General features: G+C 42.2%; 1 protein-coding gene across 1 annotated transcript; it reads left to right on the top strand.

Annotated features, from left to right (window-relative positions):
* Positions 1 to 18,896: 18,896 nt before the first annotated feature.
* On the top strand, positions 18,897 to 21,894 carry LOC147422268 (arginine decarboxylase-like). Its single transcript, XM_086502726.1, has one exon. It carries the CDS (start codon positions 19,622 to 19,624, stop codon positions 21,794 to 21,796), a length of 2,175 nt encoding a protein of 724 aa, XP_086358852.1. The 5' UTR covers positions 18,897 to 19,621; the 3' UTR covers positions 21,797 to 21,894.
* Positions 21,895 to 22,117: the final 223 nt, after the last annotated feature.

Here is a 22,117-nt window from a genome sequence, read left to right as displayed (position 1 = left end):
GTCGGGATTCTCGCGCGCTGCTTTCTTCGCATTCTTCCAATCTTCTTTGGCCAACCAATCTGGCCTGTTTCACCCATTCTTGATTGCTTTTTGCACTTCGGAACGCTTGTGTTTGCAGTATTCGCGCATTCGAATCTTCATCAGGTCTTCATTGAAGCGCTAATCCCGTGTTGGAACGGGAAACTCATCATGAAGTATGTTGATGACTCTGTTTTTTAAATCACTTGGTACTTCACTCCATTTGTTTAGTATGTAGTGTCTAAACAGCTGAGAGCAAAGACCACGCATGCACGAGATCACCTTCTTGCCGTCATCATCCATGATAATGCCGCCGCTGATGTCGACGGAGTAAGGCAAGCCCTCTGGCCGGTGACGCGTGAACCTGGGTGTTCCGGCAGGGGTCTCTAGCGGCGTGTCGATGGGGGTACGGACGTCAGGTGTCTCCACCGGCGTCTGGGCCCCGAAGCGAGGAGTGTCGAGTGGGGTGGCTCCTGGCGGAGTAGGTAGAGGTGTGTAGCTTCTAGAAACAGTCAGCCGTGCAAAACCTGGCGTAGATGGCAATGCTGTGGCTGGTGTGGGGGCGGGCAAAGAAGGGGAGGGTAAAGAGCCTCGTCGAACACGAGGCGGTGTGGAGGCATCGGTGGCGGAATCCCCACAACAACCACCACCGCCACCACTAGAGCGCCGGTGTCTAGACGAGTGTGAAGCTCGTCTCGTCGACGCTGAAGCTTCGGACCGCGCCGAATGCTCCGAAAGAGAGGGAGATGCGGATGGAGTAGGAACGTGCGATGATGCGCCAGAGCGATGACGCTCCACGTACCACTGTCTCTGCTGCGGTGACAAAGAAGAAAGAAACTCCTCATCATCCATACCTGCATTAAACACACGAATAGAGTAGACAATGACGCAAAGACCATTAAATACAATGACGTAATGACGCATATAAATACAATGACGCAATGAATTGAGTGATAGAAGAGGCAAGTCGAAAACTCAGAATTTTCAATCAAAAGATGTGAGCGCGAGTAGAAAAGAGCGTTATACACCATGGAAGGTACTTAGAGAGCCAGAGCTTTTACAACACGGAGCAAAATTGTTCAAATACAATATTTGTGGCTTTAAGAGATCTCTCTCTCATCCTCGCATAACTCAGCATAACTTCCTATATCTATATAGAGCTCTCCGTTTAAACACATATCCTCTGTTTCATTTTGTAGCTCCTCTGCATGCACCCCGTATAGAGTAGTAGCATCTTGATGCTCGTCTGGCACCACCGCAGCGGCTTCTGATTGAGCATCTTCTCTGATCTCCTCCATTGATGTCGTTGTGATTGGCACATGGTAGCCTTCATACGTCCTTGCACTACGAGGGGCTACCTCTATGACGTACCACCAGTTTGATGTAGACTTTGTAGGATGAAATATTACCTGCCAGAGCCACATAACTTACATGAGAGCTTTCAAGCACATAACTTGTAAAAGGGGGATGTTAACTATTTACATACTTACTTGTTCACAATGCTCGGGTAGTACGAAAGTGTCTCTTAGGTCAGTCCATTTCTTAGTAGAATCCACCTCAAGAAAACCAAACTCTCCTCTACGCACAGTAGCGTTGCGACCCTCCATGATTATCTTGAACCATTGCACGTCGAATAAGTCGACAAAAAATCCTCTGTAATCGATCCTCAAAATCTCTTGCAGCGTGCCGAAGTAAGTGAGTTCCGCCACCACAGGATCTGCATCAGAGGAACGTCGTCGACTAGACTGTTCAAATTTTGCCATGATTCCACAATCTTGAGTAAAACGCTTTTTGTCGATTCGTTCCACCCTAAAATGTCGACCTTTACACCATGCTGCTGTGTATGACTTATACTACAACGAACAAAGATTATGAGTGGCCGTTCAAACGTTTATAAATAAAGTCACTTGCTAGTCGTACATTGCAAACTTACCTTAGTCGCGCAACCCCGAGAGTACTCCCACTCTTCTTCAGTCACTTCGTCACCGCATTGTTGTGCGCTTTTCAATTGGTTGTGCAACCATCTTAAGCTCATGAAGGTTGGTAGGCTCTCCAGAACCGCTGGATAGTGCATCGGTGGTCGTCTTCCCCGTCTCCACTCGATTCGTGCCCTTTGTCGCTCTTGCATTGCATCCTCATATTGTGAAATCCACTTTTGCATCACTGGATTGTGAAGCATGCAAAATCGGTTGATTTTAGCCTCTAGATCTTCCGTCATCTAGAATTCTGTTAGCCCGGGATAGTCATGCATGGTCCACATTAGAATGCCTCGGATCAAAGCATTCCATCGTCCTGTGTGTCGGCTCATATCCACCACCTCTATGCCAATCCACAATTGTTGTAGCTCTTCCAATAGTGGACGAAGATACACATCCATATTCCCCACTTTATATCGCCCTGGCACAATCAAGCTTAGCCATAGGTGCCCCTTCTTCGTAGTCAACCACGGGGGAATGTTGTAGTTAACGATGACAACGGGCCATACACTGTAAGATGTTGATCTTTGACCAAATGGATTTACGCCATCCATAGCCAGGCCTAAGCGCAAATTTCGAGCTTCCCTGGCAAAATCCGACCATGTTCCATCTATATGTTTCCACGCTACGCAATCTGCAGGAATTCGTAGCACACCATCCGAAGATTTATTCTCCTCATGCCATGATGCTAGGGCGGCCATGGACTTACATTCGAAGAAATGCTTGATGCGAGGAAGCAGAGGGAAATGTCGCAAAACCTTTTGTGGAATTTTTGTCCCGTGGAGATCTACTCGATATCTTTCGGAATCACATTTCGGACACTTCTCCATGTCTATGTATTCCCCTCTGAAAAGAATGCAGTCATTAGGACAAGCGTGGATAGAATTGTAATCCATTCCCCAGTTTCGCAAAATCTTTCTTGCTTCATCCCGGGAATCTGGCATCACATTGTCAGCTGGTAGTATGTGCTCTTTCAGCAATCTACACAACATAAAAATATGATACAGTCGTGTAAAAATCTATCAGATCATTATACATTTAGAGTTTTATTAAAGTAAACTAATTGTAATAGATCACCTGAAAAGCGCTGTGATGCTAGTGTCACTCCATCCAAACTTTGCCTGCATGTTGAGAAGAACCAGGAGTGCTTTCAATCTAGACATACGTGCTCCATTATACAATGGCATATCGGCTTCACTTTTCATATCATCATAGATAAGCCTTTCTGAATCCATGATCGTCTCGATCATTTCATGAATCTCGGGCTCAAACATTGCCTCGTTGGAAATGTGCTCTGCATGATCATCCCCCGAGATGTCAGAGGCTACATCTTGTGGCCTCACATATGCTGCTTGACCAAAGCACCTGCGAACACATCTATTGGGTTGCAAGATTGCTGCTTGTTGGCCAGCGTCAGAGTCCGACGAGTTATAATTGGCAACAACTCGATCTATAATAGATGGATCGAACTCGCCAAATTCGCGAACGTGCTGCAAAGAAACACGTCTTGTCCGTCGCACAGCATGCTTGCATTGATTACAAGGACATAAGACCCTTGTTGAGAGATAGGTGTTTCGGTTGGACGGTCCCACATCCTCGTCGCTACTCATACTGAGGATAAAAAACTTATAACCTGGACAACAAATTTAATATTCTATTGGCATTCTTCGTCTTATCTCTCTCTCTCTCTCTCTCTCTCTCTCTCTCTCTCTCTCTCTCTCTCTCTCTCTCTCTCTCTCTCTCTCTCTCTCTCTCTCTCTCTTACCTCACATTCTCTAGTCATGTCCAATCCCCGCACACCTCGGTCTAGAGGTGCACGGAGATCAGAACCACCGGGTTATAATCTCGTCTTTATTGGTCAATACCTATATTTGTGGGTACAAGAAATCTACACACCCACGTCTACATGATACTGCATGTAGTGGACAAAACCCCTTTGCCTCTTCTCTAGCTGTAGCACTTCACAACATCTTAACATCTTTTCACAGTAGATCTTTTCATTGTTCGTCTAACTCTAAACCCTAAACCGTAAGTAATTCTTGCGTGGACTCGATCTAACGTAAATAAGCGTAAATCTAAATAAACGTAAATCTAACTAAAAATAAACCTAAATCTAATTTAACGTAAGTCTACATCTAACCTAATCTTTAACGTCTTTTGGGATAGTTTCCTACGACGTTAAAACTCTCTTCTTCTTGTGTGTGTGTGTGCGTGTGTGTGTGTGGGTAAACCTAAATAAACCTAAGTCTAATCTAATATAACATAAATCTAAATCTAACGTAAATTATGCTATATTAAAAACAAAGAACTAAACTAACAGGGATTATAAGAACCTTAAAACTGATTTAACACATAATTTTTCACATAACTCGGCAAGAGTTGGCATTCTCATCACTAAAGATGTGAGAGTTAATTTCCGGCGGTGACGCTGCCTCATCTCCATCCACATCTGATGACAGCAATTGGCCCTTTAGACCGTTCTTGCTCTTGTTACTAACTTTGAAGTTGCTGTTGAATGACTAGAGGTTGTCTAGATGGTCATTGTGTCGGGGATGTAGTGACTCTTGCCGCCCTGAAGATCCACCTTCTTCCCTATCTTCTGAAGACATTTCACCAGTAATTTTGGATCAACGGAGCCCACCATGAGTGAAGGCAGCAATACCCTATATTCCATTGAGGGCTTTCTTCACCCGCTTCATGCAGGCATCGCAGTCTATGGAGACCTAAATCTAATCTAATATAACGTAAATCTAAATCTAGCGTAAATAAACGTAAATCTAGTTAAAAATAAACCTAAATCTAATTTAATGTAAGTCTACATATAACCTAATCTTTAACGTCTTTTAAGATAGTTTCCTACGACGTTATAACTCTCTTCTTCTTGTGTGTGTCCGCGTGTGTGGATGTGTGTGCCAATAAAAAGAGATAAATGGTATAACCTTTCTATCACCCATGCCAAGTATGATAGATTGATTATGCCATTTCCCTCTTGAATAATAGGTCTTGAGTTCAACTCCTCGTCGGCTAGATCTTTAGGTCTTTTAATTTTAATTAGTTTCCATACTCCACAGCACGATGTTTCTTGTCATAATACAATTTATGTCTCTTTTGAGCTTCTCTAATATTTTCCCTGATTTTGGAAAACTCGATATCCATTTTCTCAAGCATCTCACGTGACAGTTCTACCTTATTCCTCGAGTTAAGGAAATTAATAGGTATATGACAGTTGTAGCCATACATTGCCTCAAACGGAGTCATCCTAATAGATGTATGATATGAACTGTTATATGCAAATTCAACCAAAGGCAGATATTCATTCAAATTAGATTGGTTTTCATTGACATACATTTGTAACATATCTTCTAAAATACGATTCACTCTCTTCGTTTTCCCATCAGTTTGAGGATGAAAAGAAGTAGACATGCGTAATTGGGTACCTATAGAGTCAAAAGTCGCTCTCCAGAAATGAGAAGTGAACTTAGAATCTCTGTCAGACACTATACTCTTGGGCATGCCATGCAAACGAAATATCTCTTTCACAAACAAGCATGCCATGGTCAATGCAGTATCAGTTATTTTTACAGGAAAGAAGTGAGCTTGTTTTGTGAGTCTATCTACCACCACAAAGATCGAATCATACCCTCCACGAGTAGTAGAAAGTCTAATGATAAAGTCCATGGATATAGACTCCCACTTCTGTAAAGGAATGTCTAAGGGTTGAAGGTCACCAGGCATCCTCTTATGTTCAATCTTAACTTGTTGACATTGAAAGCATTCACGCACATAATTCTTAACATCCAATTTCATACGCGGCCAAAAGAACGAACTTTTAATCTTTTCATATGTCTTATTCAATCCAGGATGACCAGAAAAAGGTGAATTATGACACTCATGCAAAATTTGACTCTTAAAAGCAAAATTTGCAGGAATACACAAGCGGTCATAATAATACAGATTTCCCTTATACAAGTGATATCTGTTCTCATACATCTCACCAATATTTTCACGCAAGAATTTCAAAATAGTCCTATAAAAAAAATCATTTTCAACTTCAGCATGTATATCATCAATCAAATTAGACTGCACAACAGTCAACAAATGACACATAGGTCTACGACTCAATGCATCCGCAACTTTATTTTCTTTTCCAAACAAATACTTCAAATCAAAGTCATACTCAGTCACCCAGCAATTCAATCCATCTTCTTTGTCTGTTATTTAACAATGGCTGAGTGAAATATACTTCAAGCTTTGATGATCAGTACGCAATTCAAATTTTACACCAAGCAAAATAGGCTTCAATGCATGAACAACATCAAGCAATTATAGATCATGTGTTGCATAGTTCAATTCATGTCGTCTTAATTTTCTAGACTCATATTCAACCACTCTTCCTTCTTATGTCAAAACACAAAATTAGGAAAATTTTGAACTCATTTTTGGGCCTTTTAAGAGTGCCACATCATCAAAGTTGTACAAAAGAAAGCAACCCGGTAGACCCCTCTAAATATTGCTTAGAACCCCATAATATGACCTATCATTGGAAAGTTCTTGAAAAATGGATTCTAAAGAGCCAAGGTCGAAAAATTTTGGATGACTTCTATGAAAGTTATGCCATTTTTTTTCAATCAACCAGGTTTTGTTACCGTTACGCTAATCTAAAATCACCTTTTTCTAGATCTACATGAAGGCAATGTCCGATACATGTATGCTATATATCAATAGATAGCATTTGAAGAGTAGATTCTAAATATCCAACCTCCGACAAGTTTGGATATTATTTGCAAAAAATTTACCGATCCCTACTTTTTGAAAGCTATGCCATATCAACAATTCTTACAAGGCCCATTTTTTAGTCCAAACTTTTCCTAATGCCTAATTGTTCACCACTAGCGTCACAGGACACAAAAAATGGTTTGCCCATGTCAGGAACTTTTAAAACACAATTTTCCGCTATTTTAGCCTTCAAGGTCTCAAAAGCAGTCTCACAGCAGCTAGAAGTCCACACAAAACCCTTGTCTTTCTTGGTCAATTCGGTCAAAGGACTTGCTATCTTAGAGAAATCTTTAATGTGTGCTCTCTCATATTGTGCTAGACCCATAAAGCTTCTTACATCCCTTACTGACTTAGTATTGGCCACTCCACAATAGTCTTAACTTTATCAAGATCAATGTGAATCCCCTCTTTAGAAATCACTCTTCCCAAATACACAATCTGATCCTTTGCAAAAGAACACTCACTTGCTTTGGCATACAATTTATGTTCACACAAAACTTCAAATGTTTTCTTTAAATGCAATGCATGATCTTCTTCATTCTTAGAATACACAAAAATATCATCCAAGAATACCAGAATGAAGTCATCAAGATACGTGTGAAAAATACTATTCATTAAGCACATGAAAGTTGCTGGTGCATTAGTCAAACCAAAAGCAAGAACTGTAAATTCATAATGCCCATATCGTGTACGAAAAGCAGTCTTTGGAATGTCCTCGGTCTTAATGCGAATTTGATGGTAGCCAGAACGAAGGTCAATCTTCGAAAATATTGTGGCACTACTCAATTGGCTAAGCAATTCATCTATGTGAGGAAGAGGATATTTGTTCTTAATGGTCTATTTGTTTAATCCCCTATAGTCAATGCATAACCTATATGTACCATCCTTTTTCTTTTGGAATAACATAGGACTACCCCAAGGAGATACACTAGGTTTAATGAAACCCTTTTTCAAAAGATCATCAAGTTGTATCTTGAGCTCTTTAAGCTTATCAATATTGAACCTGTATGGAGCCCTTGAATAAGGTGTTGCTCCTAGATATAGATCTATGGCACGGTCCACCGCTCTAGGCGGAGGTATACCAGGAAGATCGTTCGAAAACACATCCTTAAATTCATGTAAGAGATCCTCTACAAATTCTGGATTTGTCTCTTTCTGTTTATCCCCAGATTCTGCTTTAATCTCATTAGCAAACACAAGCAACGTCTCACACTCTTATCTAAGTCACCTTATCAATTCCATGGCTAAAACTAGATTTAGAATCTCTTTCTTTCCACGAAGAGTGTGACTTATCATCATCAAATGATTAAAGATATATTTTTCTTTCTTAACAATCAATCAAAACATGATTTTCAATCATCTAATTGATACCAATGATAATATCATGCATATCAATGTTTATGATATAGAAATCATCTTTATGCTTCCGACTCTTCAAAGGAAAAAAATAAAAAATCTACTAACTCTTTCGTGAAACTATTATTACCACTGGTTAAGTCCAGAAGTCTTTTAACTTCTCAATTTAATTTCAAGTTTAATTTCTCAATCAATTTAGACGATAAGAAGCAATGAATACTATCCAAATCAATTAAGAAATTCAAATTTAAATCTCAACTTTTACGCATAAATTCGATCACAGAAGCTTTCAAAGGACGTACCAAAGACATAAAATATCACAAAGAATGGGTAGATGACTTACCTTTATCGTACGCATCGCCAAAAATCTCCAATTTAGCCATCTTGGTACGTATTGTCTTATCGGTCACCTTGCTCGAGCATTCGAAAGTCTAGTGGTCGTGTTCTCGATATTGAAAGTATAATCCAAATCTTTGAGTGCTTCAATCCACGCTTCTAAATCTTCGTATATCTTTCTTATGCCATCAAACTCTTTAAGCTTGGTGCTCATTAAGAATGATTTGGTTGTCGCTTTTCCCATATCATCATCGTTTCTTTTTCGCATGGACGACCTCTACGTCCACCATCACCGTTCCCACCATCACCACTGCCACCATTACCACTATCACCACCGCCAGGTGCCCCAGCGTCGCCACAATGATTATTGTTTCCTGGTGGTGTAGCATGGTTTTCGCCTTCATGTTTGCCATCGAGGTCCACATAGATATCAGGCTCTCGTGCTGCTTTGCCCCGTAGAGCCTCAACACGCTCCCGATTTGCTTGTTCCAGATCTTCTCGTAGTCGCCGAATCAGGTCTTCTTGCTCCTTCATCTTCCTCTTGTATCCTAGTTCCATGTCCAGAATCAACTGCTTGCTCTGATACCAATTGTCACAGGAACAGAATAATAGAGATAGACACCAAAAGATAGAGAAAGAGATCTTTGTATTGATGGATTTTTTATACAACAGAGGAGAAATAAAATATATGGACACACTCCGTTGTACGGACCTTGAACCTCCCGACCACCACCGAGCTTCAGTCCGCTTGCATGCAGCGTCTCACTCGCACTCGCACTCGCAATCGAAATCTCACTCACACTCGGACTCGCACTCGCAAAAGAGGAGATCTGTGAATGATCCCCAAACGCACCACCCGTCGTGCTTTTATCCTTCTTTTCCTCGAAAAGCCTGCACGATTTTCGCACCAAGTATACCTGCGAGAATAAGATAAGAACGTGATCGCTAAGCGATCTGTGAAGGTTAGATTTTTATCATGACACTTTGCACAGATCCTGTTTCACACATTGATTTCTGCATCACCTTCATAATCTCAATTGCAATAGTCTACCATGAAGAAATAAATCCACTTTTTGGTTGATAGCAGGGAGATCAGCTGTATGATGTTGTATGTCTGTCTGTCCCTGTGTATACTACACTGCTGCTTTCTTATGTTTGTTTTCATCATAACTTTTACAAACAAACTCAGAACAGAGCAATCCAGGTACTCAAAATGACGAGAATAGGTCTGGTCTACAAGGCAACGTGAATAGAATTGCAAAAAGCGTCTTTCTTTGGCTGAAAACGCAACTTTTAGGTCGCGGCTCCTAAAATCTCTATTTTTGGGTCTCCACTACTTTTTCAACTTATTTTAAGCTTACCCATGCATTTTAAGCTAGAACATATAAATATAAAACAATGATGTTAATAAAAATCTCAATTTTACAGTTCATAGGACAAACTATCTGTTATTCATTAATCTTTATCAAATATGTCTTTAGTGTATTATTTAAAAAAAGAATATATGTTCTCTCTTAATATCTCAAACTCATTCATATAAGCTCTATTTAATACACTATTCAACAATCTTTCAAATCGTGCTAAACGGAAGATATGTCCTACTACATTCTTTTCGACTTTAAGAATTTCAAAGATTAGTCCTATTACACTCAAAGCCACCGCTTCCACCCATTTGGTAGCATAATCTGTTGCAACAAGAATATATCTAGAACCCGTCCTCTTTGTCGTGGTTTTATTGGGCCTACAAAATCCATTCCCCACTTGTGAAATGGTTCTAATGGATGATCTTGCATCATATCCCCTTGTGTAGGCTGCCCCATCTTCTAACATTTAACACATTCCTTGGTAAAACTATGTGCATCCTTCAATAACAAAGGCCACCAAAGTCCAGCTTGTAAAATTTTCTGACCTGTATTTTCCCTTTAGAAATGTCCTCCAGCTAATCCCCAATGTGCCTCCTGCAACACTGCTTTCTGCTCTTCATCCGGAACACATCGTCGTATAATCTGATCTGCTCCTCTTCTATATAATGCTCCAGCTATAATCAGAAATGGTTTGCTCCTCAATGCAAACTTCTTACTCTGATCTGGAGACATTGTCAAAGGTAAAACTCCATCTGTCAGAAATTGAACCATCTGATCATACCAATTATCAAAAAATTATCCTTCCACACGGAACAAATCCGCATCAGGAAATTTATCCGATACTCCTGGTAATTCCTCCTTATGTTCCAATCTGCTGAGGTAATCTGCCACTGCATGCTGAGTTCCTAGAGTATGAACAACTATATAATCAAATTCTTGCAACATGAGCATCCACCTTGCTAATCTGCCTTTCAATTTTGACTTCTTTACCAGAAACAATAAAGCCTGATGATCCACATGAAAAACCACTTTATTCCTTAGCAGATAATGTCAGAATTTTTCCAAAGCAAAAATCATTCCCAAAGCTTCCCTTTCCATAACTATGTAATTCTTCTCCGGTGCTCTCAACATTCTACTAGCATAATAAACCGGTTTAAACCATCCCTTAATCTTCTCCTGCATTAAAACAGCTCCTACTGCCATGTCTGAAGCATCAACATACACATGAAACGGCAATTCCCAATTTGGTGGTTGAAGTATAGGTGAAACCACCAACATCTTTTTGATAACGTGAAAAGTCTTTTCTTGCACTTCTCCCCAAACAAATTCCACTTCCTTTTTGGTCAAATGACTAAGTGGTGCACTCACATCCGCCAAATACCGTAAATACCTATCGTGCCATTTGATCTGTCCAACAAACCTCATCACTGCCTTCAAATTTTCTGGAGCTACAGCTTTCTGAACTGCACTAATCTTGTCCCCATCAATCGACATTCCTTCTTGAGAGATGATATGTCCCAACAATTTTCCCTTCTGTACTGCTATTGCACACTTCTGGGGATTAAGTGACATCCGAAACATCCTACATCTTTCAAAACACTTTCTCAAATATTCCAGATGCATGACTTTTTTCCCAAAAACTGAAAAATCATCCATAAAAATCCTCATAAAATCTATCAAATGTGGCTCAAAGGTTTTAAAAGATGCCTTCGAAAACGATGGTGGTCCACTCTTCAATCCAAAGCTCATCACTATATATGCAAAAGCTCTCCATTCTATGATAAAAGCAGTTTTTTCAATATCCTCTTCAGCCATTGGTATTTGATTGTACCCTGAAAATCCATCAAGAAAAGTGTACATCTCATGTCCCGCTACATCATCCAGAACTAAATCAATAAAAGGCAATGGAAATGGATCTGAAACTGTTGATGCATTCAATTTTCTGTAATCCACACAAACCCTTAACTTCCCCGACTTCTTGGGTACCTCTACAATTGGTGACAACCATTCCGCCTGATCCACTGGCACTATGAATCTTGCATTCAGCAATTTGTCCAATTGCTCTTTCACCTGCTTGGCATAATTTGGATTCATCCTATATCTTTGTTGAATCACTGGAACATCATCCATTCTCAAATTTATATGATGCTTGTACACTTGAGGATCCATGCCTTTCAAATCAGAATAATCCCATGCAAAGACATCAATATACTCCAATAGTGATTCCTTCAAGTCCTTCTTGAAGCCATCCTCCAAATGAACACTAACTCTTATCATCTTTGGATGATCCTCCGTTCCCAAATTCAGATCCTGTAAATCATCCTCCTTAACTCGAGAAACTTTCTTTATCATCTTATCATACAGAGCCTCCGCTCTCTGAATTGCCTCCTTTGGCTCCAATTCTGAATCCTCCATCACAGTTTCCTCTTGGATTTTCCTCTCTTCTGAATTTTCCTGTTCCACACCATTTGTATTCCTCTGCAACTAATCAATTCCCAAACTGTTCTCTTTCACTGCATATTTGTCAATGATCCGCTCCACATCTACCTCAAATACTGGAACAATTGTTGGATTTGCTGCTAGGAAATATGCCTCTTCATCATCCTCCAAACCTTCAGACATGTTAATTGCTTGTGCCAACATTGGCTTCATCGATTCTGACAATTCCTTCTTCGGCCCCATTGGTAATGTAACTTCTCTCCTTCCTTTCTTAACCATCACTTTATTTTTTCCCCAATCCTGTTTTAGCTTAGCCATGCGAAACCATGGCCTCCCCAACAACATACAATAGGTATTTTTTGAATCATTCATCGTGATGACTACAAAGTTTACCATAAATTGCAATCCATGAATGATAATTCCTTGCCTCCTTAACATTCCCACTGGTTGAACTCTGCTCTGATCAGCCATACATACTTGAAATGGAGCTGGTTCCAACCTGACATCTTGCATCCTTAGAAATTTCGATTCCGAAAGTATGTTGATCCCTGATCCACCATCCAATAGAACATCGAAAAATTTGTGGTTATTCCAACGACAGTGTTGGTACTAAAAAATCCACATCCTTCAGGCTAATCTAGCAACTCTGAACTGTCTGCTACACCTCATTCATACTCGGAACAGTCTTTGACCTTCGCATCACTGTATATAATTTATCTCTGAAAATTGGAACTAATGACAACAACTGATCCAAGGTAAAATGTATAGAGGAATTAGTTAACTCTTCAAACAAGGCATCCGTCCTTTCTCTTTCCTTCTCCTCTTTTCTTACTCCTTTCTCCGTTGATTTAAGCTTGCTCTGCTGTTGATCCTTTTCCAACAAACCTTCAGCTACCTCATCCCGAATCTCCTTATGCTCCTCCCAGTCCAGTGGAGGTTTCGACCTTGCTTTTGACCTTGTTGCCACTAATACATCTACTTCCTCTTGCAAATGTTTAGAACAATCACATTCCGGTTGACAATCCATAGCGACTTCATTCACCCCTTGATCCTGAAACGATTCTACTACTATCAAACTACTTCCCGGCTCTTTGTTTGCTTCAGCTGACAGTGCTGGTGGTGTTGGCAACTGCGGCACTTGTCCCCCTGGCTGTTGCTGATTCCCCCCTTGATAATTCCAAACCGGATGAATCTATCCTTGTGGTTGTGGCTGCCAATTCTGCCAACGCTGCTGCTGATCCCAATTTCCCTCCCACGGGGGTCTTGAATTCTACCATCCTCCATATCTCGGTCCTCCTCCTGAATTGAAATTTCCTCTAAATGATGGTCCCCCTTGATTAAATTGTGGTCTCCACTCAGAATACGGTTGTTGCCTTTGCCAACCTTGATTATTGAACATCCTCTGCCTTCCTACTGTCTCTGGAAACACCCCATGAGTTTGAGGTCCTTGTTGCTGTATCTTGTACTGAATCCTTTCTGGTACAACACCCCTGAAATACGGATTAAACCAACATTCCTTTGTCCAATGCCCATCCTTAACACAAATTTCACAATGAGCGGTTTTTGATTCTACAACTTTCTGCACTCCCAACTTCTTCAATTTCTTTGCCACCAATTTTTCCACTCTACCGTCTTTCTCTTTAGACTTTTTCTTCCACTTCTTCTTGTTTTTCTTCTTCTTATCCTCATCTCCTTCTGAATCCGAATCATCACTAGAATCCTCTTCACTATCAGAATCCGTTTCCGTATCTGAATCAGTATCAGTTTCCGAATCCGAATCGTTGTTCGAATTCGAATTATCTGACATCTTCTTTTTCTTCGACCTACTTTTCTTCTTTTCTTTAGATGACCTCTTGGCTGATTTCCCATGAGAGACCCCAAACCTTTTCTCTGCTCTTTGAGCTGTTTCCACTAATGCTTGTAATCCACCCGCAACATCAACTCCAGCAACAACATTCTTCAATTCCTTCCTTAATCCATTCAAAAAATATCCAGCAAGCATTTCATCAGTTGGCCTTTCTTGAGCGGTCAACCTTCTCATATATTGGTTAAACTTTTGTACATAATCCTCAACAAACATTTTCCTTTGTTTCACTTCCCTAAGCTTGATCAACACATCATGTGGAGCCTTCTTCCTTCTGAACCTATTCAAAAATGCTGCTTTCAAACCATCATAATCAACAAAATGACCTGCTGGAAAATTACTGAACCACTGCATAGCCTTCCCATCCAATGTAGCCTCAAACTGGTGCATCTTAGCCTGGGCATCGTACACTCCGGCAAATCCTCTGGCCTACCATCTTGTCTCGTATTGAGATATGTGGCAATCGGGGTCTTCCTTCGACTTTCCCGAAAAGGTCCGGAATTTGACACGCATATCCTACCTAGCCGCCGCCATATTTGTAAGTCCACCTGGTTGTACAAGATTTCATGCAATGGTACTTCCTAATGGATCAAAAATCAATCTCCTTCTCGCCACTAATGCATGCTGAACAACTGCAACTGCCAACAGCCACGAAAATATATCCTCTTCTTCATTCGCTACTTCTTCTTCCCACCTATCACTTAAATAATCCTCTACGCCATCCAAATCCTCCACAGTATCATCTGAATCTTCCCCTATAGAAACTCGGTGCATCCCAGTATAATTCAAAATTCCCTGCAGTTCCGAACGCTGACCATCTCGCCCATAAAACTGCCGAAACCGCCTAGCAACTGACCTTGTCCAATACGGGAATGTATCCTCTTCTGTTTCCTCCAGAGTGCTGCCAACCACCCATACCAACTCACACTATTCTGAACATCCTCCCTCCATTCAACTAAACCTTTCACTGCTACAACACTCGCTCCTATGAGAGAAACTTGATTCCGTCCATGCTACATCACACTTACACCGTGATCGCCAAGTGTTTAAGACATAGACATTCAGAATAGACAAACACAGGAATCATAATGGAACTGGAACTAAAATAGAACATAGAAACTGACAACATACTAAATCCACCATAACTTCCGCTTTCACATTCCCAAGAAGACATTGCTCGATAGTTACATAGTTCAAGAATACCAATGGGCAACACCCTTTCCCAAGAACACCCCTTAGAATCCCAAAAGTACAAAAGTTAATATTCCGAATTCCACTAAGGTAAAACATCAAAAATTCCCTAGGCTTAACAGGTTTGTATACTCATCTTTCACATTGAAGAGTGAGTCAAATCAACCAATGATTTGGTAGCTGATGCAGTAACTGTTGATGATTGACCCAATAACATGTTTGCATGATCATTAGTTCTAGTACGAGGAGCATGCGGACCCTATAACCTTTAAGATAAACATCGTATTTGACCCTTTGTAGCAGTGTCATTTCCCATTTCCATGTTTGTGTCAATTGCCTCATGCAAGCTAATTTTCTCCTCAATAGATGCATGCATCTCAACATGTTTGGTCTTAGACAAGTTTGAACACATGTGGATGTTGCTTGCCTCCAAGCTGCCTAGGGAAAAAAACACTTTGAATGAAAGGATACTTACACCTATCCTTGAGATCCAAAAAAGCCTCCAACCCCTTTTCACTTATATGCTTTGACCTCTTGGTACAATCGAAGGTCCTCTCTATTTGTTGTGGCTGCACATTAAATCTTTTTGGATATCCACTTTGGTGGATCGTATATGGGACCTACTTCTCTACCTTGTTGGGATATTTTCTCTGTGTGTGATGGCATCCATTTTGCATTCTCAATGATTATTCATTCTGCTCATTATGAAATCTATGATAGGTAGATATAGATAGACAAATAGATTAAATTATCATCTACAAAGGTTAGACATGACTTATGGGAATGAAAACAAAACATTACAAAGCTCCTTCTGAATAAAGGGATGTTTGGATACATTTTAATTAAGGAGTAAGGGTCTAGCAAGGTGTGATAAAGGGAAGATAAGATAAAATGAACAAAACCTAAGAAGGGTAGGTCAGGGGGAAGCCGGTTTGGAAGTTCAAAACTCCTTGATAATGGCTTTACCTTCTCGATAAACTGGCCATTTCCCTATTGTGTGTGCTTCTCACATCTTTTGGATTTCTTCCTTCTTCTATTTGAGGTAGGCAGGTGTTAGATCTTCTGCAAACCAAACTTTGGTTTCCTTGAGAAGCCTCATTTGCTCAAGGAGTTTGATTTGATCCACCTTGGTGTTGAAAGTGAGAATTGTATGGTTGGTGCGATGTTCGTGTGTAAGAGAGGTGATTGTGATTGACCCCATTGTACCATGTGGGCTATTGTTTGGATGTGAGCAACGGAATCGTGGAACATTGAAGGTGATATCCTTTTGGCATTGTCGTTCACGTAGCGTGGATACTACACGATCTTCAACCTAATTACCAAATATGATATCTTGCACTTGGGTTTTGACCTCCTTTGTGAGGGCGGTATCTTCTTCCACCTTTGCGTTATTGATCTTGAGGTCCCCCTTCCCTTTCCGGTCGCTTGGAAGCCCGCTAATGCAAACATTGAGGGTTGTGTCCTCTTGGAATTGTCGTTCATGTATCGTGGACACTACACAGTCTTCAATTACGAAAGATCAAATCCTACACTTGGGTTTTGACCTCCTTTATGAAGGTAGTTTCCACTTCCACCTTTGTGTTATTGAGATCGATTTCCATATGTTCCATCTCTTCTTTTTTGCGGTTCTCTATTGTGGTGAGTGGAGCCTCGATGGAGATGAGTCTATACTTCAGCTCTACCCCTTGAGATGAGGCTCGAGTGGCCATGATAGGCACATGCTTCCTATGAAGAGACTCAAAGCAGGACTGCTAGAGAGTCACAGGCAGCTGGAATAGAGTCAAAGTCGGTGCTCAAGATGAGTATGAGAGTTGAGGGTAGCTCGGGTAGAGTCAAGGTCGGGCTAGTCGAAAAAAAACGGGATTGTGGGTAGCTCGGACAACCAAATACTCTGAAATGTAAACAAATGCCTCTTGCACGATTCATCCTTCGGCCATGCATGCCTCTAGCAGGGACCGTAGTCGCACAAAATCTTTGAGCGTCTTTAAAAACCTCTCCAGAAAGAACATCCATCATACATGCACTACTCCACATACATCGATCTCCTCAACCACGTGCACCAAGAGGTAGATTTGGCTAAGAAGAATAGCTCGAGAAAATGCATCCTCAATGACACGCACGACAAGTGTTTGAATAGTAGGGATGGCATCTATTTCAATTTCTTTGGAGGTTACAAATCTACAAGAGAACATCAAGTAGTTGTTGAGGATATTGTGTACAGAGAAAACTTTAGTTGAGCAGAGATGTGATGTATAAATGTAAGGAACGCTTACAAAGCTTCAAAAGGGTTAGACTATGCATTGCATGTCTTCCACTGTTTCGTTGAATGAAGCACGTCACTTCACACTATTGATATCAACTGGGATTGCAAGTCAAAAGCCTTGGTTTGGATTTGTCGCATCACTTGCTGGTTTCCCATAGCTAGCTCCCTATCGTCTAGATTAAAAAGCATGTAGCTAATATGTGATTATGGCGCATGAACTATTTGGCATGTAGCCCTTTTAAGCCCTTCGCGAGACAGGGCTCTTAACTCGGAAAAAGTAAAAGTTATCATGGAGCTTTTTGCCGTTTAAACAGCATAAGAAAGTTTTGTTAAAGTGGAAAAGTGGGAAGAAAAAGGGAGATTGCATGAAAATTTGACCAGCTAATTAGGTGAGCGAGTCACCTAATTCAATCACGAGAGCGCTACGTGAGGAGTAGAAAGAAGGGGGTGGGGACTCGGGAGAGTCGGCGTTTTGAGAGAAAAGGGAGGTCAGAGGTGGCGGCAAGAGGATGCAAAGCGCACTCAGCACAGTGTGAAGATATGTTGAGGCGCCTCGACGTCAATATTTAGCTGCTGGGAAGGGGCACAGAAGCTGCAGCGCGACAAGAACAAAAAGAAAAGTAATCCAGGATACGGACTGCGCTTCCTGCATACACACAGAGAGAGAGAGAGAGAGAGAGAGTGAGAGAGAGAGAACGTGAGTCGTAACTGATTGGCGCTCTTTTTAAAAAGGTACGCCATTGCCGTAGGCTGTAGCAGTTGATCATGTAAATGGCTAGTAGCACCTCCTTTCCCCGCTCAAAATTCCAGAGAGAGAGAGAGAGAGAGAGAGAGAGAGAGAGAGAGAGACGGGGGCCGGAGTACTAGCTGCGTAAGGCGTTAGCGAAGGTGGGGCAATGGCTGCCGTAGTCTCATGATTGAGAAACAGGCACTTAGCACGCACAGAGAGAGAGAGCGAACGAGAGAGAGAGGTCTTTCAAAGCATCCAAGTTCAACCCTGGGTTGTGGAAAAGTGGGGAGCCTGTTCGTGCGCGCGCGAGAGAGAGAGAGAGAGAGAGCGAGCTGACTCTGCAACAGGGATCGTGTGGGCGAAGATTTTAGACCAGAGAGAGTCAATAGAGACTGTTTGTGTGTGTGAGTGTGTGAGAGAGAGAGAGAGAGAGAGAGAGAGCGAGAAAGAGAGAGATTCTATTGCCTTCGAGAGAGTTTTCAAAGAAAGCGAAGCTTGCGCCTCCCGCCGATGGTCAATTAGCGGCCGGGCCTCTAAATTTCACTAGCAGTAAACCACCTTGCTCCCTCCTATAAAATGCTGTCTCCGCCCCCCTCTCTCATCTCTCCACACTCCTCCCTCTACATCATCTGCCCATCATTGCACTGCATGTCCGCCTTACGAAGATAGTGCCTTGTGGTCACCCTTGCTCTCACCTTCTTCTCCATCTTCGGATTCACCCCTCTGATCACACGCTAGCTTACTATCTATTAGCATCACACACGCCCACACAGATCTCCTCAGAAAGCTTCCACCTCCAGTCAATTCGATTCCCCCATGTTCGCTCTCTTATAGGCTCATTAGCCCTCCTCCTTCAGCCTTCCGAAATTATACCCAGAAGCTCTATTTGTACGCATCCTACAATCCCTAGCCATTTAGGCCTCATCTGCACACCTGCCTGCTGGACCAAAGCCGTCAATCAAGCTCGCAAATTTGCGTGACGGAGAAGTGAGCCGAGGCTCACGCCTCGGCGGCTCTTCAGCCATCCACCCAAAAGCCTCCTCGGCAGCTTCGCTGACGGGGCCCCCTCGAAATTCTCCTCCCCTCAAAATTCTCTGTGCTTCACACAAGCTTCTGCATCAGTGAATTCCTGAGAACATCCTCACACCAAATTTTCCTCATAACATAATTAGTTAGAACAGCTACCAGACCCCCCCCCCCCCCCCCCCCCCCCCCCCCCCCCCCTCCTTCGGGCCTCTCTCTCTCTCTCTCTCTCTCTCTCTCTCACACACACACACACACACACACACAAGGACGGGGGACAGAGTAATGCCGCCCCCTCTCGCAGTATTTGAAGATTACCGTGGTGCCATCTCTAGTCCTCCTTTATTCAGTAGCAATTATCAAGAATCATGGCTTCCTCTCACTTCCAAAGGCTTGCACAAAAAATGGGATGCACGCAAGTCATCCTCTTTATACAAGGTAGATTCATGGGGAGCCCCATATTTCTGTGTCTCGGCTATGGGCACGATGGCAGTGAAGCCCCGTGGATGCGACACAAAACTTAGTGAAGATATCGACATCATGTCTGTGGTGAAGAAGGTTATAAGGCCCAAGAGCAAAGGTGGCCTTGGGCTATCTACACCCATCATCATCCGCTTCCTGGACGTCCTCCATGATAGGCTTCGAAGGCTCCAATCTGCCTTTGATGATGCCATCCAAGCCGAAGGCTACGATGGGTGTTTCCAAGGTGTTTTCCCGGTTAAATGTAACCAAGACCGGTCCGTGGTTGAAAATATTGTTGAATGTGGTAAGCCTTTTGGTTTTGGCTTGGAAGCTGGCTCTAAACCAGAGCTTCTACTAGCCATGACATGCTTATGCAAAGGAAGTGCTGATGCGTTGCTCATATGTAATGGTTATAAAGATGCAGAGTACATATACCTTGCCCTGATCGCAAGGAAAATCGGCTTCAATTGTGTCATAGTTCTAGAGCAAGAGGAAGAGATAGATTTAGTCCTAAATATGAGCAAGAAGCTTTCAATTGATCCCGTAATTGGGTTAAGAGCTAAGCTTAGCACGAAGCATGCTGGGCATTTTGGTGGCACTTCAGGTGAGAAAGGTAAATTTGGCTTATCTTGTAATGAGATCATGACAATTGTGAATAAGCTTCGCTGTGCTGACAAGCTGGGGTGCCTTCAATTGCTTCATTTTCACATAGGCTCTCAGATACCGTCTCTTGCTATTCTTAACGATGGAGTGAGTGAGGCGGCACACATATATTGTGAGCTATCACTGATGGGTGCAGGCATGAAGTTTATTGATATTGGAGGTGGTCTTGGTGTAAATTATGATGGCACAAACTCCGGACAGTCCGATATGTCGGTAGGCTACACAATGGAAGAGTATGCATTAGAGGTGGTTCAAGCTGTGAATAGAGCATGCACCTTGAAAGGTGTAAAGCAACCCACCTTGTGCAGTGAGAGTGGAAGAGCACTGGTTTCTCACCACTCTGTACTTGTCTTTAATGTCCTCTCTTCTCATGTGAAGAGTGCCCACATGGAGAAGGGTGTCCCTCTTGAAGTGGATGGCCTTCCTCAAGATGTCAAGTCAATTCATACTAACCTAATTAACTCTGCTCGAGTATGTGACTATGAAGCTGCTTTTGAAAGTGCAAAAATGCTCAAGCATATGTGCACTGAGCTCTTCAAACAAGGCCGGTTTAAGCTGGCACAGCTGGCGGCAATTAACAACATTTATGATATGGTGGATGCATCAGTCGAGGGGTCAAAGCGCGCGGTGAATACCGCATTCATGGACCGGTTGTTTGATGTTGAGGAGAGCAACAGTATGCAAGGTCCCAATGCCACATATCATGTAAATCTGTCCATTTTCAGGTCCATGCCTGATACATGGGCAATTGGGCAGCTTTTCCCCATAGTCCCTATACATAGGCTTCATGAAGAGCCCAAGGTGAGGGCAACACTGTCCGACCTGACATGTGACAGCGACGGCAAGGTGGCGTTCTTCATTGGCAAGGACAAGAAGGGTCGAAGCCTCAATTACTTGAAAGTGCATGAGTTGGAGGAGGGCAAAGCTTACTACATAGGGATGTTCTTGGGAGGGGCCTATCAAGAAGCGTTGGGAAATTTGCACAATCTGTTTGGATCACCATGTGTTGTAAATGTGTCGAAGAATGGTGTGATGAAAAATGGGTTTAACGTGAGTATAGCAAGCAGTGGGCAGACAGCAAGTGATGTGCTGAAAGTGATGCAATATGAGCCCTCTGACATGATTGCAACCCTCAAGATCCACATTGAGAGATCACTCTTTCTCTGTGAGAGTGGAGGAGATGATACCGACAATGCTGCGATGGGATTTGTGCAGGCGCTCGCTCGTTGTTTTACATCCTCCACTTACCTCTCTATCAGCAACAACAACTGCTTATCCATGGCCAGAGCACGCACCTCCCAAGCTCATACCAAAGGCTCCTTTGCTGCCATATAAGAATTCCTACATGTCTGGATGTGGATTCCACATAGCTAGCTCCCGCATCCCCTAATTGTCCTCCTGCTTCATTTGAAATAGAAATATTTCTTTCTTCCCGTTCTCTCTCTCTCTCTCTCTCTCTCTCTCTCTCTCTCTCTCTCTCTCTCAGCCTCCAAGGTAGGGTTTTTTCCCCATTATGTTTCTTAACTGCTACCCTGCTTACAACTTACCCTTCCTCTTCTGTCCAAATGCGGCACAAGCAGAATTTGCATCTCGTTAAGACAGCAATGCCACCTTGATCGATTACGTGTTTGCCGGCAACCGGCTACGTTCCACCCA

The sequence above is a fragment of the Adiantum capillus-veneris genome, chromosome 27 (genome assembly GCF_014529385.1).
Source record: "Adiantum capillus-veneris isolate H3 chromosome 27, ASM1452938v2, whole genome shotgun sequence".
NCBI lineage: Eukaryota > Viridiplantae > Streptophyta > Polypodiopsida > Polypodiales > Pteridaceae > Adiantum > Adiantum capillus-veneris.
The sequence above is the reverse complement of the archived record's forward strand: the minus strand, read 5'-3'. Positions and strand labels throughout refer to the sequence as shown.

Coding starts and splice junctions, on each gene's coding strand:
- LOC147422268 (XM_086502726.1), top strand. CDS start 19,622: ATGCCGCCCCCTCTCGCAGTATTTGAAGATTACCGTGGTGCCATCTCT.